The sequence below is a fragment of the Myotis yumanensis genome, unplaced genomic scaffold, assembly GCF_028538775.1.
Source record: "Myotis yumanensis isolate MYYU_CA2020_CCGP unplaced genomic scaffold, mMyoYum1.0.hap1 SCAF_5, whole genome shotgun sequence".
NCBI classification, from domain to species: domain Eukaryota; kingdom Metazoa; phylum Chordata; class Mammalia; order Chiroptera; family Vespertilionidae; genus Myotis; species Myotis yumanensis.
Window position 1 is genome coordinate 3,512,170 of NW_027223756.1, and position 19,655 is coordinate 3,531,824.

At 58.6% G+C, this 19,655-nt stretch overlaps 1 protein-coding gene across 1 annotated transcript; it reads left to right on the forward strand.

Moving 5' to 3' along the window:
- Window positions 1-371: 371 nt before the first annotated feature.
- Window positions 372-8,831, forward strand: NPTX2 (neuronal pentraxin 2). The gene is made up of 5 exons (XM_070417065.1): window positions 372-797; window positions 2,348-2,564; window positions 4,722-4,966; window positions 6,676-6,855; window positions 7,495-8,831. The coding sequence occupies exons 1-5, from the start codon at window positions 372-374 to the stop codon at window positions 7,720-7,722; spliced, it is 1,296 nt and encodes a 431-aa protein (XP_070273166.1). The 3' UTR covers window positions 7,723-8,831.
- The last annotated feature ends 10,824 nt before the right edge of the window (window positions 8,832-19,655 follow it).

Below are 19,655 nucleotides of genomic sequence, written 5' to 3' on the forward strand. Positions count from 1 at the left end.
GCACCCCGGGGATTTTTTAAATTTCAGCCCTTTCTTTCTGGGGGGCTTCTGGAGCTCGCGCCCCGGTGCCGGCCCGCGGTGAGAAGGCACCCCTGCCCCGCCTCTCGCGTGATGCGCTCCCGTCTGGGCCAATCAGAGCTCGCGGCGCCGCGCCCCACGCGCCGCCACCCCCCAGCTTAAGAAAGGGCGCGCGGGCCGGCCCAGCCAGAGCGCCGTGTGCGGCGGCCGTTCCGCGGACTCCGGCTCCGCGCCCCTCCAGCCCCGCTCCCCTCGGGCACCGCGCCCGGCCTCCGCCCGCCCCGAAGGCGCCCCAGTCGCGCGCCCCGACGGCGCCCGCCCGCGGATGCCGGAGTGAGCGCGGCGACGGCGCGATGCTGGCGCTGCTGGCGGCCGGGGTGGCGCTCGCCGTGGCCGCCGCGGCGCAGGACGTCCCGGCGCCCGGCAGCCGCTTCGTGTGCACCGCGCTGCCCCCGGAGGCGGCGCGCGCCGGCTGCCCGCTGCCCGGGATGCCCGCGCCGGGCGGCGCGCTGAGCCCCGAGGAGGAGCTGCGCGCGGCGGTGCTGCAGCTGCGCGAGACCATCGTGCAGCAGAAGGAGATGCTGGGCGCGCAGCGCGAGGCCATCAGCGAGCTCACGGCCAAGCTGGCGCGCTGCGAGGGGCTGGCGGGCGCCAAGGCGCCGGGCCGCGCGGCCACGGGCAAGGACACCATGGGCGACCTGCCGCGGGACCCCGGGCACCTGGTGGAGCAGCTCAGCCGCTCGCTGCAGACCCTCAAGGACCGTCTGGAGAGCCTCGAGGTAGCGGGGCGCCGGGGTCCTACGGGCGGGGGACGGCCGGGCAGAGGTGGGGCGCGCGGTCCTGCCCGCGAGGCCACGCGGGAATGGAATGAGCTGGGTTTGGGGCCGGGAGGTCTAGATCCTACTTGCGTGGCTCGCACCCTCCACCCTGTAAGTCCCCCGCGAGCCGGGACTGCTCACTGGGCGACCACTCACTCCATGAGGTTCGGGCTGGCCGACCCGGACGGCCTGCTCTCTTCTTGCAAGTCCCCGAGTCTCCCGGGGCCCCGCGCGCTCCCGGAGGCTGTTGCGGGGTGACCTGAGGTTGCTGCGTGAGGTCAGCGGCCCCTGGCCCCCAGCATGTCCATTATTAAATCAGGTCGGGGTGGTCCGGAGCGGGCAGGGGCCTGGGGCGCCTCGGCGGGACGCGAGCGCAGCGCGGGCTGGAGGGTCATGGGCCGCACCCCGCACCGGGACTCACCTTGGAGGAAGCCGGGTTAACTTCAAAGGCAAATGTCGGAGAGCCGCGCGGTCCTAAGGTGCCCTTCCCGCGTGCTTTGTGGGAAAGGACCTTATCCCAGCCTCTCTGGGAAGGCGGATGCAGTTTGGAACTTTGAGAGAGAAACCTTCATTTCATTTCCATCTCTGCTACGAAGTGTGGACGTTTCTGTGCAACATGTTTACCAAAATCCTTCTTAGCAAAGCTAGGTTTCAATGACAAGCGGTGATTATTGCAACATTATTTGAGGATTACCCGGGGCATGATGGTTACAGACGGTATTTCCAGCATCTGTGTATCCCTTAATTCATTACGATGAATAACAGCTAACCTTTTTGGAGCACTAAAGACGTGTAGACATAGTATCTAATTTTACCCCTTCCAACCACCCTGGGAGGCAGGTCCTAGTCACTGCATTCTGCAATTTGGAGCTTGGAGAGAGGGACACACAGTTTGGCTGGGGCTGGCGGCTGGGCAGCGGCAGGCTGCCTCGGAGCTCGCATGGTGATAGGGGAGTGACAGGAACAGGGAGGAGGAGGTAGAAGTGGCATCAGAAGCCTGGGTTCCTGGGATTCAGGGGAGTCATGTTTTAGATCTCCGTTTCCAGTGATGTCTCCACACGCAGCATGTGGGCCACACTGGGGGGCTGTTTCCATTTCTAGATGAAAGTGCATCCGCGTCGAGTACCGTTTGATTAACTCCTTAAAAAAAAAAAAAAAGATCCTGGCTGTGTTTGGGGTTTTGCTGGAAAACGATAGAAGTTGGTTAACATTTTGTCTTTCTAGTTAGAGGTGCCAAGATCGATTTTTTTGAGAGGGGGAAAATGAAATTCCTAAGTTTCAGATACTGCCGCAAAGTAATTGTCTGGCTGAAATCCTTGCCATACAAAAAAAAAAGCATCTGTGAACCGCTCCCCTTTGTGTCAGCTCCGCTGGGGTGATGCTCCCGTTTTTGGAAGCAGCTCCCCCTGTGGCGGGGCCGTCAGAGCTGCATGTCACAGTTTCTTTCTTACTGGCCTTTAATGCTTATCCCTCACCCCCCCCCCGCCCCCCCCCCCCCCCCCCCCCCCCAGCACCAGCTCCGAGGGAACGTGTCTACCGCCTCGTTGCCCGGGGACTTCCGAGAGGTGCTCCAGCGGCGGCTGGGGGAGCTGGAGAGGCAGCTGCTGCGCAAGGTCGCGGAGCTGGAGGACGAGAAGTCCCTGCTGCACAACGAGACCTCGGCTCACCGGCAGAAGACCGAGAGCACCCTGAACGCGCTGCTGCAGAGGGTGAGCGAGCTGGAGCGAGGTGGGTGCCAGTGCTTCCTCGTGTCTCTGTCGCCCGCCCACTGCCTCCCCTCCCTCCAGACCCCCCACCCCTTTGGCTCAGAGCAAGGGAGGGCAGGCAGAGAGGGGCCAGCCCGGCGCGCTCTTGCCCATGTACAGACAGGCCAGCTGGGTGAGGGAGTGGCTGCTCCCGGACCCCCACCCGCTGACTGTGTTCCCAGGTCGTTTGCTGAGATAGGCTCCGAGGCTGCTGTCAGTCATCCCTGAGCCCACCTGACAGGTGCCAAGAACCACCTGACGGCTCACCGTGCAGGCAGCAGCCCGCCCGTCCCTTATCTCCTTGGCCCCAGGGCTGCTTAGCCTTGTCTGCCACCTGCAGCCTCTGATGTGTTGGCCAGGCCCTTTAATGCCTTCATTGGTTGTAACTAAGTTTCTTCTGGACTTCCCAGCTGTGTGGTATAAACCGGAAGGCATCCCCTCTGGTAGGATGGGCCCCCTCCCCTGCCTCTTGGCTCTCCAGCTCCCATTAAACCTGTCGTTTCCAAGCTCACAGCGGTACCAACAGGCAACCTTATTAAGTCAGCACGCCTGCCCACCTGCAAGGGCAGGAGCTATTTCTCTTTATTAGATAATCGCGCCTTCGTGAAGCGCATGGGCACGTGCAGATTACACACCCTCGGTGGCTTCGTAGAGTAGGAAGAGGGGCTGCTGCTCGCTGCGCCGTCATCCCTTAGCTGCGCCCTGAGCCAGGGTGCAGCTGTGGAGCCGGGAGTTGGGGCTTCCTGGTTCTCTGAGTTTTTCTTCAGCTCCTGTGGGGCCTTCTCACCTGGCCTGGCCCCACCCGTGGCTCCCGCAGGTGACCCAGTCTTCTTGTCAGCCCTCGCCAGGTGGCCAGCAGCCCTGCAGCCTGGGGTGAGGGCGCCCTGCGGGGAGGTCGGGGTGGATCAGGCAAGACGACACCATCAGCAGAGGAGTGAGACCACACGTGGAGCCCAGATTCGAGTGCTTCCACGCTGGCCTGCTCCCAAGAGGTTGGGAGGGTGACGCTGGGCCCTGCTGCTTCCCTTTCAGAAGCTCTTCCCTGGGTGGTGTGAACCCTGGCTCGTGTATGATGTACTGTGACAGAGAAGGCGTTTGGGGGTCACGGTGGAGAAGGGGGGTCACGGTGGAGAAGGGTTGATTGTTCTGGCTCCTGTTCTGCAGGAGTGAGGAAGGGGCTGAATTGGTCCTGGGTCCTGGGAGCCTGCGGGTCTCTGGCGGCGATGGGGACCACCTGGCCCTTGTGGTGCCTAATCAACACTTGTTGGAGGAGGGCATTTAGGCTCCTTCACCGGCAGCATCTGGTCCCCAAATGAGAGGGGAGCTTCTGGCCTGACGGCTCACAGAATCGGGGGGTGCCCTGCAGATGTCTGAACCTGGTGACCGGAGGCAGGTCTTACCTCCTGTGTGTTTACTTGTTGTTAATTTTGAACTTAAATCAAGGCTGCAGTGAAAACTGCTTGGACCCATTTAAGAGTACCAATCACTTTAAAGGATGTTGGAAGCATCGTTTACCTGGGGACAGCCAGGAGGATTCTCACCCGTCCCGGGTGGGTCCAGGAGGGTCAAGGCTCCGGCCAGTGGGGAGGAAAGGGCGAATCCTGAGCCACTCCACACCACGAGCCAATCCATGTCAGGGATGTATGCAGAGGCCACGTCTGAGTTACGTTGTAGAGCCAGGACACAATCACCTGACTCTGTTGCCCTGGCAGCGGCGACTCGTTCCTGTGAGAAGTGACAAAGGCTTACTGGCTTGACAGGCGTCTGTCGAGTGCCTGGGATCTGTCACATGTCCTGCCTCCGTGCTCCTGACCCCCGCCCTGGCTGAAGGAGCTGAGGGTCCAAGATGGCAAGGACATAATAAGACTTGACCGAGAAAAGGTTTTCTGGCTCAATTTAACCAGAAAACGAAGTCCAGCTTGTCTCTACCTGCTTCCTCCAGATCTGAAGAGCGAGGTCACTCTCGGTCACGGCTGGAGTTCCAGCACTTTGGACAGCGGCTGTCCTGTAGCAGATGCTCCATTGATGGAAGGATTGACTTGGGGGTGGAAGTGAGGGAGGGGGCTCCAGGTGAGTTGGGACTCCGTCCTTGCTGGACGGGGGGTGGGCTAACGGGCTGCTGGCCTCTCTTCTCCCCCAGGCAACAGTGCGTTCAAGTCGCCCGATGCATTCAAAGTGTCCCTCCCCCTCCGCACAAACTACCTGTACGGCAAGGTCAAGAAGACGCTGCCCGAACTGTACGCCTTCACCATCTGCCTGTGGCTGCGCTCCAGCGCCTCGCCCGGCATCGGCACCCCGTTCTCCTATGCGGTGCCTGGGCAGGCCAACGAGATTGTGCTCATCGAGTGGGGCAACAACCCCATCGAGCTGCTCATCAACGACAAGGTGAGGCCGCTCGGAGGCCACCTTCCTCGTCACGGTGGCAACAGAGGCCGGGAAGTCGCAGGGGCTCCGGCAGCGGGCTGCGGGCTGTCCTCCTCCTGGTGGGGACCGCTCTGCCCTGACTCAGTCCTGCTCTGGGCAGCTGACGAGTCGGGGGGCAGGGTCCAGGCCAGAGGTCAGGGAGGCCCGGAATGAGCTGGGACGCCTGCATGCCAGGCTGAATTGTCATGGGCCCTGAGGCCTGTCCATGAGGGTGTTTCCTGGGCTGCACTGCTTAGAGGAGGGTGTGTGTGTGTGAGAGTGTGTGTGTGTGAGTGTGTGTGTGTGTGTGTGTGTGTGTGAGTGTGTGTGTGTGTGTGTGTGTGAGAGTGTGTGTGTGTGTGTGAGAGTGTGTGTGTGTGTGTGTGTGTGTGTGAGAGTGATGGTTCTCATGAGCATATCTTTTTGTTGGGGGGGGGAGGTATTGAGATATAATTTACACGCAGTAACATTTACACTTTTTACTGAGTTGACCGGCTTTGACGAATGCAGTCAGTTGCACATCCATTACTGCAATTAGAACCTAGGGTGTCATCACCTCCCGGATTTCCTCATTTCCCTGGTGGTCAGCTCCTCTTTCTACCCCAGCCCATGGCAACCGCTGATCTGGTCCTCGTCCATACGGTCTTGCCTTTCCCAGAGCAAATGTCCCCTTTTAATAGACGGCATGGTTTTCGGGAGTGTGGTCCCCCCAAGAGACAAGCGTCTGCGGGACCCTCCGGCAGCCCCACTCCGACATTCATTCTGAAGTCAGACCCCACGTGGCCAGAGATGCGTCCTCACAGCCCCCTTGCCGGAGCTGAGCATTGGGACGGCTGCCCGAGCCCAGAGTGGCTCCACCCGGCCCCTCACTCTGTCTGTGCTGAGACACCTTGGGTGGAGCTTGCTTCAGTGGAAAACGTGGTGTAATCCACCTGCGGGGCTCCTCCCAGCAGTGGCCCCGCCTCTGAGCCCCGGGAGCCCGGAGCCGGGACTAAGTGTATTAAATGACTCCTTGGACACCGCCCTGAGGGCCAAGAGCCCTGTAAACAGCCAGGTGCTGGGAGGGAGGGCCTGGGGTTGCTAGGACACCAGCAGTAACAGCCAGCTGCTGGCAGAGGAGCAGGTCTGCAGAGCCCTCCCAGGGCGGGAGTGGATGGATGCGGTGAGCATGTCCCTCCCCCACACTCACGTGTAGTTGTGGGCCTTTGTCCTCCGCACGGCAGGGCACCCACACACAGTCCTGAGGGAGGCTGGGACCTCGCCTGTGAGTGCAGGTGCCTGGTCTGGCTCTTGTCCAGAGAAGTTTGCCCAGTGTGCCCTCGCTGCCCTGTGTCCTCTCCAGCCCCGGGTGTTCGAGGCCAGCGTGGGGCGCCGTCTGTCACATCTGCTTGTTCGGCTCAGTGTCCTGGCCCCTCAGCCAAGCCAGGACCAAGAGCGTCCAGTTGAAAGCAGGGCTGCCCTGGGGCCCGGGACTTGGGCCCCTTTCTCTTGAGTGTCTGCTGGCACGTGGTGTTTCCAGTCCGAAGGTCTCTCTGAGGTGGGCGGGTCAGGCATGTCACCCGCAGAGCAGAGAAGGGCCGGCCAGGAGGGACCCCACGTGATGGGAACAGCAGTGGCCCCGTTGCTCCGTCCCCCCCAGCTCAGTTGTCTGGGGGACCCGCAGGGCCTCACCGGCACGTTGCCCCCCGCAGGTTGCACAGCTGCCCCTGTTTGTCAGCGATGGCAAGTGGCACCACATCTGTGTCACCTGGACCACGCGGGACGGCATGTGGGAGGCCTTCCAGGACGGGGAGAAGCTCGGCACCGGGGAGAACCTGGCCCCCTGGCACCCCATCAAGCCGGGGGGCGTGCTGATCCTCGGGCAGGAGCAGGTGGGTACAGGGACTGAAAGATGGGAGCGCGCGGGCCAGACGAGCAGCACAAGGCCGGCCTGCAGGCTGCCCCTCGCCCCGCCCAGCTGTCTGCCTGCTGGAGGGGAGCCTGAGGGCACAGCAGCTGCCTGGAGGGGTGAGGCCCCCCCCCCCCCGGCTCTACTCACACCATCTTGTTGTCTGGGGGCAGAGGGGGGACCAGGTTGGGGTGGTGGTTCAGACAGTTTCCAGAATGGAGTGCCCCGGGGTCACAGGTTGGCACCTGGTCTTGGGCAGATGAGCGTTGATTTCAAAGCTGAGCTGGAGGCTGATGGAGAGGGAGGGAGCAGGCGCCAAGGGCCCAGGCCCTGCTCTCCTGCCTGTCACCTCTCCCTGGGGATGGGCTGGAGCTGCGAGACCAGGTCTAGTCCTGGCTTTGGGACTTTGCCCAAGTGTCTCCCCATGTCAACTGGGTGGTGGAGTAAAGATATTTCCCGGCCAGAGTTGGGAGTCAGGAAAATGCACTAGTCCTCCGTGCCCCCCCACCAGCTCTGTCTCTACAAGCTGGCATCCTCTCCCCAAAGCCCACCCGCTCCCATGCAGGGGGGGAGGGGGCGTTAGCCTTTGAGCAGCTCTGATGTGGTTCTGTTCCCTCCGCAGGACACCATTGGGGGCAGGTTTGACGCCACTCAGGCGTTTGTGGGGGAGCTCAGCCAGTTCAACATCTGGGACCGCGTCCTCCGTGCCCAGGAAATAGTCAACATCGCCAACTGCTCCACCAACATGCCGGGCAACGTCATCCCCTGGGTGGACAACAACGTCGACGTGTTTGGAGGGGCCTCCAAGTGGCCGGCGGAGACCTGTGAGGAGCGCCTGCTGGACTTGTAGCCGCCTCTCCTGTCGGGGGGGCGGGGCTCTGCTGACGCCCCGGTTAAACTGTCTGCACCTCCTCCTGAACGAACGGCCTGGGGTCCCCGGGACCTGAGGCTCTGTGGCAGCACCTGTCTCTTGCTTAGCTGTTCCGTACCCAGATTTCGTTGTTTTGGGGGTAGGGCCAGAGTCCCTGGGGAAAGCCCTGAGCCACGGAGGGGGCCATGATCTGACTTTCTCCTCCGGGGGAGTATGGACCCTCAGGCGCTGTTCGGAACCCCTGTACATGCTAGTGCACCCCAGCCTGCCCCGCCCCCCCCGTCCTTGGTGTCTCGTGCGCGCCTCCTGTCCGTCCCCTTCACAGGCTGTGCAGCCGTCCCGCTGGAGTGGCCGTGTCCTTGGTGTGTTGAGTACATCCTGCTGCCCATGAGCACGTAGCAAGCAGCCCCCACCCCACCTCCCCCCGCAGTTCTCTAGGCCACGCACCAGGAGGGCAGGCAGCCAGACGTGCCCTGCCCCCTCCAAGGTAGAGGAGTGTCTATGGCTCCAGAGAGGGAGCTGGGAGGGGTGCTCAGAAGGGAGAAGGTCGGTGGTGGCAGCGTCTCGTCCCCTCCGTGGCCTCTCCCTCAGGTCGATGCTTTGTCACCGAGTCTGGCTTTCGAAGGCCTGTCGTCTCCACTGGTGCCAAAGGTTCCTCTGCAGCTTTCCCAGCCCCTCGGTGTGCGCTGGGGAATTGATTCTTCCCAACGGAGGAGGCCAGCCATTAGCTGGCGCCCATGTGTGATGTCTCCCTCGCGGTGAGCGGTTGGCGAGTTTTAACCCATCTGACTGTCTCCAGTGTTTTCCCCAGATGGGCGTCACCTGGCTGGTCACGTGCTTAGTGACGCCAGGCTGCCGAATTGGTTGGACGGAGGGAGTGGTGGTTACTTTAAAGACACAGCGATGGCCTGGGGAAGTTTATAAAGCTAAATATTATATATTTATTTTTCATACATGTTTGAAGTGCAGATCTGTGGAGATTCCATTTGTAGGACCGCGCTGACGTGCCCATCCTGACCTTGTGTGGTTGTTCTCTGTGGCCAGCACACAACGACCGTGGAGTTGTGATTAAAGTACACAGGACGAGGCCTCGGCGTCGGCTTTCTTTGTGTCCGGGTTTGAGGGCAGAGAGGGATGAGGCTCTGCACCCCTCCCTCCAGGTAGCATGAGGGCTACCCTGCTTGGTCTGGGCCTGGCGGCCGTGGGCACGCCTGGGGCCGGCGTCTGGTGGACCCAGGGAGCTGAGGGTGCTTGCAGGAGGGTGTGGTGCCCTTCCCTCCTCAACCCCAGGCCTAGGCGGTGGACGCCCCGCAGGCTCTGCCCAGCCTCCCTGTCCCCAGCCCAGCCCTGTCTTCCCCAACCAGGAATCGAGTTCAGCTCCCCGCCCCTCGGCTCCCCGCCCCAGGCTGGGCCCCTGTTCGGGCCCACTCTGTGGTGCTCTGCCATCCATCCCATTCCGTCCTCCCAGCAGTAATCCCAGTTCCCAGGTGAACATGGGAACTGTGAGGCAGGGACGTGGGTGTCGTGCGGCTTGATCAGGAAGCTGGTCAAGGCCAGGCTTGTGCATGTTTGGTTCCATGGCCTTGGCCTTGACAGGCAGCTGGCTTCCCATTGTTTTCTCAAGGAAGCGCAAGGCAAATTTACCAGGTGGTTCCACTTCTCTCTACAAAGCAGCCGCGCTCTCTGTAGTTGCCAGCGCAAATATTCACGGGCACCTCTGAAAGCCCTGTTCAAGCAGAAGTAAGACACTGAAGATTGCATCTCGCGGGGAGATTGACATTTCCTTGTCACTCATTATCCGACACAAGAGAACATGTCCCTGGGGGAAGCTGCACCACGCCCTGGCTTTCTGTGGCTAAGGGGGGGTGGGGGGTGGGAGGGGTGTTGGGGGGAGAGGGTGCCAATCACACAGGGTCTGTATCATGGCTGAACACTCAGGTCTGGCAAGAAATACATCTATTTTCTTCAAAGACTATTTATTGGGAGACATCACATATACAGCAGACTGGGTGTGACCCAAAAACACAGTTTTAAAATAATCATCCATGAAGATTTGTGTAGTGACCACTCGGTTTTAGAAATATTTGTTCAGTGCCTGCTGTGTGCCAGGTACTCTTGTAGGTACTTTGTTGATATCAATGAACAGAAGGAAAGAAAGGTTCTGCCCTTGTGTATCAAACATTCTGGAGGTTGGTAATAACTACTGGACACGTAAGAAAATTATATAGATTTGCTAGAAGTGGGTAAGGGCTGTGGGGAAGGACATGCAGGGCAGAACAAGGAGGAATAGACGTGTGGTTGTGGGGATGGGTTTGCAACTTAAAGGAGTGGCCTTATCGAGAGAATGACGCCTGAGCAGACTTGAAGGAGGTGAGAGAACTGGCCACTCGGACCTTTACTACATAATTAAACCACACGGGTTCTTCCGTGACTTGCTCTTTTCAACTCAATATTATGTTTTTGAGATTTCTCCAGGCTGACGTGCATAGCTGCGATTTATTAATTTTCATGCTATGTAGTCTTTTGAAATGCACATTTATCTAAACACATATTTACCTGCTGATAAGCTTTTGGATGGTGTGTATCTACCAGTACAATCTGTGAGAATTATCTCTACGGCCGGTGCCCGGGATGCAATGGCTGGGCTGACAGATATGAGCATCTTCACATTTAACCAGGTTTTACGGGTTGAATTGCGGCTCCCCTCACAGATGTGGAAGCCCTCACCCCCAGCATCTGTGAATGTGAATTTATCTGGAAGTAGGGTCTTTGCAGATGACCAGGTTGAGATGAGGTCATGAAGTTGTGCCCTAGTCCAATATGACTGGTGTCCTTATAAAAAGGGGAAATCCGGACAGAGACAACCAAGGATGGAGGGAAGACAATGTGAAGACACAGTGAATGCCATCGACAAGCCAAGGAACAACACCTGAGCTACCAGAAGCGAGGAGGGAGGCCCGGAGCAGGTCCTTCCTTCCCTCCCAGCCCTCAGAAGGAATCCTGGCCTTGGGAACTGTGAACCAATAAATCCTTACTATTGAACCCCCGCCCTCCCCCCCACCTCCGTGGATGGCACTTTGTTGCAACAACCCTAGCAAACTAATACACCAACTTGTTTGCCTAAAAGGTTGTATCTATTTGCGTTTCTGCCAGCAATAGAGTCCCCATTGCTCCACATCCTTACCAGTGCTTAATGGATTCAGACTTGTAGATTTTTTTTTGCTAATCTGATGGGAATAACATATTTAATTTGCTTTTTGTTTGCACTTCCCTGTTTGCTAAGGCAGCTGAGCATCTTTTCATATGTTTATGCAAATCTGCATTTCTTCTTCCAAGAAATAACTGTTTACATATTTCACCCTTAGGTTATTTTTGCCTTTTTCTTATTGACTAGTAGGACTTCTTTGGGTTCTAGAAACGTATTCTTTGACAGTTGTATGTGTTGCAAATATCTCCTTCCCGTCCATGGCTTGTCTCCTTGCAGTCTTTGTTTCAAGTTTTTTGAAGCTTCGTTACTAGGTGCATAAACATTCAAGATTGTTACATCGTCTTGATGAACTGACACTTTTTTATGAAAAATCCTCTTTACCTTTGGTAATATTCTTTGCCCTGAAAACTACTTTGATATTAGTATGACCACTCCAGCTTTATTTTGATTAGTATTAGTCAGTTGGGCGTTGCTCTTTATGCAATTTGACTTTAACTTGGGGAATTTAGACCATTTACATTTATTGTGGCTGTTTTTACGATTAGGTTTCAGCCTATCAACTTGCTATTTGTTTTGCATTTGTCCCATCTTTTTTGTTCCTTTTTTCCTTTTTGTCTTCTTTTGGATTAACTGTTTTTGTATGATTTCATTTTTTTAAAATATATTTTATTGATTTTTTACAGAGAGGAAAGGAGAGGGATAGAGAGCTAGAAACATCGATGAGAGAGAAACATCTATCAGCTGCCTCCTGCACACCCCCCACTGGGGATGTGCCCGCAACCAAGGCACATGCCCTTGACTGGAATCAAACCTGGGACCCTTCAGTCCGAAGGCCGACGCTCTATCCACTGAGCCAAACCGGTCAGGGCTGTAGGATTTCATTTTTATCTCCTTTTTTTGGCTTATTAACTGTAACTATTTTGTTAAATTAAACCATGAAAGGTTATACTACTTCACATAAGGTGCAAGAATCTTAGAACCCTCTATGCTTCCACTCTTCCTTGATGTATTTTTGTCGTACATTTTACTTTTACACGTTATGAATACCACACTACATCATTATTTTTGTTTAAAATAGTGGAATGACTGAGCTGCCTGCCGGGAGCAAGACAATGGGCCTGACAGGGGAAGTGGGGGTGGCACATACTGAATGAGGCCCTTGCCTGTTGTGAGCTGGCAGGGTGTGGCTGGGAGGACCCTGGAGACATGTCCACGCCCCTGGAGATCGGCCATGATCAGCACCTTCTCTGCAGGGAGCTGTCCCCCAGGACCAGGGCCAGCTCAGTTGCTGTGGACACAGCCGTCATTCACCCCAGGGCAGCAAGTCAGCTGGTTCCCAAGCTGCCCGTTAGGAGCGGGGCCTCCGGAAGAGCAGAGGAGGCCAGTGTGGCCTGGCCGAGTTGGTAACCAGAAGACTCACCATGCCCTGGACAGGCAGGCAGGTCTGTGCTGTGCGTGGGGAGCTCAGGTATCCCCTCCCCATAGGCAGCAGAGTCCTAGCTGCCGTCAGGCCCGGGGAGAGGAGCCTCCACGTGGGAGCCTCTCCTCACAGCCCCCTCCTGTTCTATTTCAGGAGTTTCCATTGCAAGAAATAGGAAAACAGAATAAATAAATAAATGTGTGCTTCCAGCAGAGAGAGGCGGTCGAGTGGAGACTGCTGAGAGGAGACTTTCAGAATAGCGTCCCCTGAGAACGTCAGACTCACTCCCGGACGGGGGAGGACAGGCGGATGCTGAGACCACCCCCTGTTTACATGCGGGGAAACGGAGGCCCTAGAGTTCTGATAAAGCCAAGACTCAACCCCAGGCTTCTGAGCAGTGTGTTCTTCATGCGGGCCCTGCACCCCCTATTCTCTTAATAGTGGGATGTAACCGTTTTTATTCCCTGGCATGCAATTCAAAAATAAATGCGGCTTTTGGCCTATTTACAAATCAAGGTGTGTGCATGGACCGATTAACCTGGAACCAGGGGGGATGGGAAAGGCCAGCAGGGAGAGCCCAGGGCACCGGCCTCAGGCTCCTGCAGGAACCACAGGCTCTGCTTCCTCCGCTTCTCTCTGCCAGGACACACTTGGCAGACACGGTCCACGTGCCTGGTACACCCGGCCCTGACCCAGATTGTGGCTAAGCCCTGAGCATGTCCACAGGGAAGCACAGCACGGCCGTGATTCACAACCGCTCAACTGCTGACAGCTGCTCAGGGAGGCCTTGTGGCCTGAGGTGACAGCTGACTGGGTCTGGGCCCAGGTGCACTTGCTGTGTGTCCTTAAACAAGTGGCCACCCTCGCTGGGCCATCTGGAGTGGCCTGGAGTTTTTGACATCCCCCGTTCTGAAATCCAGCCAGGGGTCTTTAGGACAATTTCTCACGGGGATGCTCCAGGGGGCTGGAATGCATTTAAGCAACATGACAGCTCAGAAAAGGCAGGCAGGCGTGTCGTTCCCATTTCACAGATGAGGAAACTGAGGCCTGTGGAAAAGAGGGGACTTACTAGTGCAGAGGAGGCTCACTCGGGATCTGGCCTGGCCATGCTGCCTGAGGGCACACTTCACACAGAGACCCAGGGAAATGGGGCATGAGGTGGGGCACTGCCCTGCTCACAGGCCGGGTAGAGGAGTTACTACTCCTTCGAGGCATCTGAGTGGGAACCTAGGGGCAGCCATCTGCAGGTGCCCAGGGCAGAGCCTGGTTCCCATATCCTCGGGGCTCCTCCCCTCCCTCCCTGGTTCTTTCTCTCTCCTCCAACAAATATTTGCTGTTACTGGGTGAGCTGCTGCCATGGTGACAGGCATCCCAGGAGCAGAGGGTCCAAGTTGGACTTCAAACCTCTTTAAAATTCAAGGCCCAGAGTCAACAGCTGCTTCTTGAAACAGGTCTGCGGGTGGCAGTGGCCCCTGCTCTAGGCTTCCAGCCCTTCGCCGGCTGAGAGTTGGGGAAGCGGGAGGGGCTTCAGGGTTTCCCAGGCCCCACAGCCCTGGGTGGGGAAGAAGAGCCAAGCAGGCCCCCTGGGGAGAACACCCCAAGGTTCAGTCCTTCTCTGAAGAGGTACCTCCCCCGGGCAGCAGGGGCCCAGCTTCCAGGGAGCCCAGGGGACCGCGTGCTGGTCGGGCAGGCTCCTTCCCCGCGGTGGGACCCTGGGCAGGTCAGGCTTCTCTGAGCTTAGCTTGCTCATCCCGAAAAGAAGGGCCAGTAGCCCTCCGGGGCTTGTTCTGAGGAGCCGAGCCCTCAGCTGAGGACACGGGGTCCAGGTAGGAAAGTGTGGCTGTAGGTGGACGGAAGGAGCAGGGGTCTGGTTAGGACAGACGCAAACGCCCAAGTTCCATTTCTCTGCCCAGCTCCCCGGGGGGACTTGGGGCCGGTGACGCCCCGCGCCCTCGCTGCAGCCTCCTGCCCGTGTAACGTAAGGACGGGGACGCGCAGGTGGGGCTGTTCCAGGCCTGAAGGGGCTGAGATGAGCGCACGGGCCACCTGCTGCTGCGGAACAAATCACTGTACAACGTGGTGGCTGAAGACAGCGACGTCATCTCCAGCTCCCGTGGGCGGGGCATCCAGGTGTGGCTTGGCTGGGTCTTCCCCGCGGCCAGGATGAAGATGCTGGCGGGTGAGGTCTCGGGAGGCGGAGGGGCCGCTTCCGAGGCCGCCTTCTCCGTGGCTGTTGGCAGGAGGCCTCGGTTCCTCCCCAGGTGGCCTCTCCAGGGAGCAGCTCAGGAGGCAGGCAGCTGGCTTCCCAAAGTGAGCGTCTCAGAGCTCATGGTCATCTTTGTAAGCTAACCTCCGAGGGGGCATGCCATCGCCTCTGTGGTCTCCCAAGGCCATACAGACAAACCTGGCGCACGGGAGGGGGTCCCCAAAGGCCGCCCTGGAGACGGGCTACCACCGGAGGCAGCGGCGCACCCAGTGCGGCACACAGCGACTCTCAGTGGGCGGCGGCGACAACGGTCATTGTGCAGGACACGAACCCAGAGCCTGGAATGACTCCGGTTGGAGAAGGGAATGAAGGAAAAAGACCAGGCCCAGCACTGGGGCTCCAGGCCCCACGGAGGCACACTCCCACGTAAAGAGACACGGCCACCAGACAAGTGCCAGGAGGAGAAGGGGCGGGGCGGGAGGGGACCCAGCAAGGAGAGACGGACAGGAGGCAGGCGCCAGGTAGAGAGGGCAGGTCACAGCCGGAAGCCAGGTGGACCCTCCAGCCTGCCTTCCCTGGAATCCCAGAGGCGCCCCTGGGAGCAGGGAGGCCGTCTGGGGAGGAGTGAACACGGGACCCCTCGGCCTTGGAGCCTCTCTCTGAAGCTGCCTGTCGCCCTGCACAGCTCCACTGGCTCCCTCACTGCTTCTTTCTTTCTTAATATTTTTTTGATGTCAGAGAGGAAGGGAGAGGGAGAGAGAGAGAGAAACATCAATAATGAGAGAGAAACATCGATCAGCTGCCTCCTGCACACCCCCTACTGGGGATGTACCTGCAACCAAGGTTCATACCCTTGACTGGAATCGAACCTGGGACCCTTCAGTCCGCAGGCCGATGCTCTATCCACTGAGCCAAACCGGCCAGGGCCCTCACTGCTTCTTTCTGGTTTGACTACGTCCTGAGCCTCAGGCTGCAGCCACCTCCGCTGTGGATTCCTGAGCTTCTCTGTACTTGCCTGTGTACGCGCTTCACTCACCCGCCTTGGAGCCCAGAAATGAATTCAATAATCACTCGAGCGCTGGGAAGAGGCAAAGAGCCTGGAATGAGATTCTCTCGTGTGCAACTCCCTCCAGTCCCACCCGGAGTCTGCGCAAGTGCCACAGTGGCCAGGGGGCCCTCCCGGACCCGTGTGCAGTCCCCTCCCTCTTCCCTCCCCCTCCCCTGCCTTACTTCTACACCCCAGAGTGCTCTCCGCCATCACGCCTGTCCCTCGATTGCTTGTTCATTGTCTGTCTCCCGTGGGGCGGAAAGCTGCTGGAGTCTGCGAGCCCCGAGCCCAGCCCCGCACCAGCCTCTGCTGGGTTCCCACAGGAGCGTCTGTAGAGAAATCGAAGGAAGAAGGGGAGAGACTGGCACTCGTAGGCTGGGGAGTACCTGCTGGCCTGAGGAGACACGGACAAAGCCGTGGGGCCAGCCTAGCCCCTACGGAGACGGGGACCCGTCAGCTTTCCCAGGACAGCGGCAGGCCCGTGGCCCCACTGCCATCTCCACTCGCCTGGGTCACTCTAGATTCATAACCAAACTCCGACAAACGGCAGGGGAACCAAATATTAAATTCCAATTAGCTAGAAGCAAAGGAAAAAAATGACACACCACCCAACTGGAATGTAAATCGTGTTTTCTGCATTAACATGGAAATTTAACATCTTTTCTTTGAGCCCCGGCTGTTTGCAGGCGATTCCACTGGGTGGATGTGGGCGATCAATTGTAAACTGGGGGGGCTCGGCGGGGGGGGGGGGGCTGGGACTTGACTCAGCAGGAAGGATGAAGGGGGCTGGTCTACCCGCCTGCTAAGGTGGGTGCATGGCCAGCGGAAGGATTATGAACCCCCTGCTGTGCGCTAGTCCTCAGGGAGGTTCCCACAATGCTGAGATGCCGGGCGGGCGGCTGTGGCCCCATAGTAACGCCCTTTCTTTCCATCTCTCTGCTCTGCCCATCCTCAGGCCCAGCTCCCTCCCCCTGCTCCCCCTGCTCCCCCTGCTCCAGGAAGTGTCCCTACCACACCTGACGTCTCCCCTGCCTTTGAATTGCAGTTAATGGATTGTGTGCTGGATACTGGGGTCTCCAGCTTTCTTAACACCCTGGGAGGGGGTCCCCAAAGGCCGCCCTGGAGACAGGTGGCCTATTTTCTCTGACGCCCGCCACTGCCTTCTTCCTGCCTTCTCCACTGTGTCTGGGTGGAGACACTGGGCCCACACCCATCTCCCGGGTGGGCCCTGGCTATTCTAAACCCATTTAGGGTAACCCCACTGTTATGGGCTGAATTATGTTCCCCAAAGTCATATGACGAAGCCCTAACCCCCGGTACTTAGGCCGTGACTTTATCTGGAGAGAAGGTCCTTAAAGAAGAACTAAGTTAAAATGAGGCTGTGAGGTGAGCCCTAACCCAAGAGGGTGGTGGTCAGGACAGACACACAGAAGGTCGACCACGAGAGGACACAGGGAGAAGACGGCGGCTACAAGCCAAGGGGAGAGGCCTCAGGGGGACCAGCCCTGCTGACACCTTCCTCTTGGGCTTGCAGCCTCCAGATGACAGAACATACTTTTCCGCTGTTGAAGTCACTCAGTCTGTGGGCCTTTGCCATGGCAGCCCGAGCAGAGCTGTGCACCCACACGGGCAGTAACTCTGGCAGAAGGGACTGGCTCCAGAAGGAGCATGGGACCCCATCCTGGCTGAGGGGAGACGTGCAGGGGACACCCACAAAAACTCTCCCTGGCCCTTTTGAGAGCGAAGAGTTCTTCTGGGCCGGGTGGCAAGCTGGAGGGGGGGAGGGGAACAGCCCTTCCCTCCCCCTCCCCCCCCCATCCCGGTGGAGCCAGCCACAGGCACCTGCTGACTGGGCCCTGGGAGACGGCCCTGACCTCACCTGTGGGAGCCACTTGGCATTGAGTGCTGATCTCCTGCCGCATGGAGCATCCTGGTGAGACCCGGCCTGCATCCCAGTCCAGCACACAGCAGAGCCATGCAGTATCTATCATCTGTCTATCATCACCTATCATCTATCTATCTATCTATCATCTATCTATCTTTCTATCTATCATTATCTACTTATCCGTCATCTATCTGTAATATAGAGGGGTGGGCAAAAGTAGGTTTACAGTTATAATACAAACATTAAATAATAATACAAGAATAAACTCTGTGCTTCTCAGACTCACCGCTATAGACCCACCTTGGCCCACCCCTGTATGTAGTAAACTGTATAGATTGTCAGGTGGTAACTGTACTGGTCAGGGTTCCCCAGGGAAACGGGCCTAACGGGATATCTATAGGCTGAGGGACCAGCAGGGGCCGAGTCCCTGGGGGGAGAGGTTCTCGGAGTCGGAGGCCCCGTGTGGCAGGAGGGGGAGGTGCCTGGACATGGGGCAGGAGAGGCCTCGATGCCCAGGAAGGAGGAGCCGAGGCGCCCCCCCCCCCCCGCCCCCGCACCAGAGGGCGGAGCTGATAGAAGGAACCCTGTGGGTTAGGCCGCTGGTGGGACTGGTTGCCTGTAAGACCCTTCACGTGGGCCAGGCTGGGGGCTCCGGGGGTGCAGTCCAGCTTCTGGCACCTGGGGACACATCCCCGACGCTACACTTGACGGATAAAATACAGGATGCGCAGTAAAGTCTGAATGTCCTACAAACAACAAGTAATGTTTGCATGGGGTGTACTGATACTTATCTGTTGCATATCTGAGTCTGGCTTTAACAGGGCACCTCGGTTTTTATTTTCTCAATCTGGCAGCCCTGTCCACCCCTCAGCTGGCTGCTCGCACCTCGGACTTACCGCCAGGCCCAGGGCGGTCCACACAGAGGCCGTCCCACCGCCTTGGCGAGATCCACACCGAGTCATCCCCGGCGGCCTCCGCCTCTCTCCACGCCCACAACTTGGTTCCGTGTCCGCCATGTGCCGAACGCTGTTCCTCACACCTACATGCCCACGTAGGAGCAATCAATAGCAATTTTAGGGAGAAAATACAATTTTCATGTGAAAGATGGAGCGGATTCGGAGTTCATCAGGCACGCTAATCAGACTGTGCGGCCGAGCCTGGCTGCTCCTTGGAGCCTCTGCCCCGGGACGGAGGCTGGCGGTGGGCAGTGCTCAGGAGCGGGGTACGGGTGGCCCCCGCGAGTCAGAGGGCCGAGGAGAGGGCTGAGGGGCCAGGCCGGTGACAGGGCAGGAGGGCCTGAGCTCTGGGAATATGTCACCCGAACCCCAGGTGGGTGCTTCAGTCGGACGCCCACCTGTTCTCCTCCACCTTCTTCCTGGAGCTACAGACACATAGGAAGGAGGAACCGAGGGCTGCCATTGGCTGCAGGGCGTCTGCCCTCCTGTCCAGTTTCTAGGGCTCCTGGTCCATGCCAGCTCCCTGCCAGGCAGCGGGCCAGCTGGACCCGGTCCCGCCCTCATGGGGCTGATCTCCCGGGTGGGAGAGACTTGCAGAATGACCGCCTTCCTGGGCTGCAGGACACTCACTAGGCCGCCCCCCACCCCCACCCCACCCCATTCCCTGGCGGGCCGACGCCCCATTTGTAGGGTAGCTGGCCTGGGGGGAGCCAGCATGTTTGTCCTACTCACTACTCGATGGGACCTTGGGGGGAGCTCCTCGCTGGTGACAAGTGTCCCCTGCTGCTCCACCAGGCTCCGCTGGGCTTGGCTGCAGCCTGCGCTCGGGTGTGTGTGTGTGGGGGGGGGGGCGGGGGGGGGGGGCGGGGAAGCTGTACAAGCCCTGCCGGAGGCTGGAGTCTCACGTGGTCCCTTTCAGCTTCCCGCCCTGACACCTGTCCTAGGTGTGGTGGGAGCAGGAGGTGGGAGATGAGGAAGCCCACCCTTAGGTGTCATTCGTGGTCCCCACAGGAAAAAGGCCCCCTGGCCTGGCAGTCTTTTTCCCAACTTTTAAAAATTGTGGTAAAATACACATAACACAAAATTTCCCACCTGCCTGGCCAGCGTGGCTCAGGGGTTGAGCATCGACCTTTGAACCAGGAGGTCACGTTGGATTCCCAGTCAGGGCACATGCCCGGGTTTCGGGCTG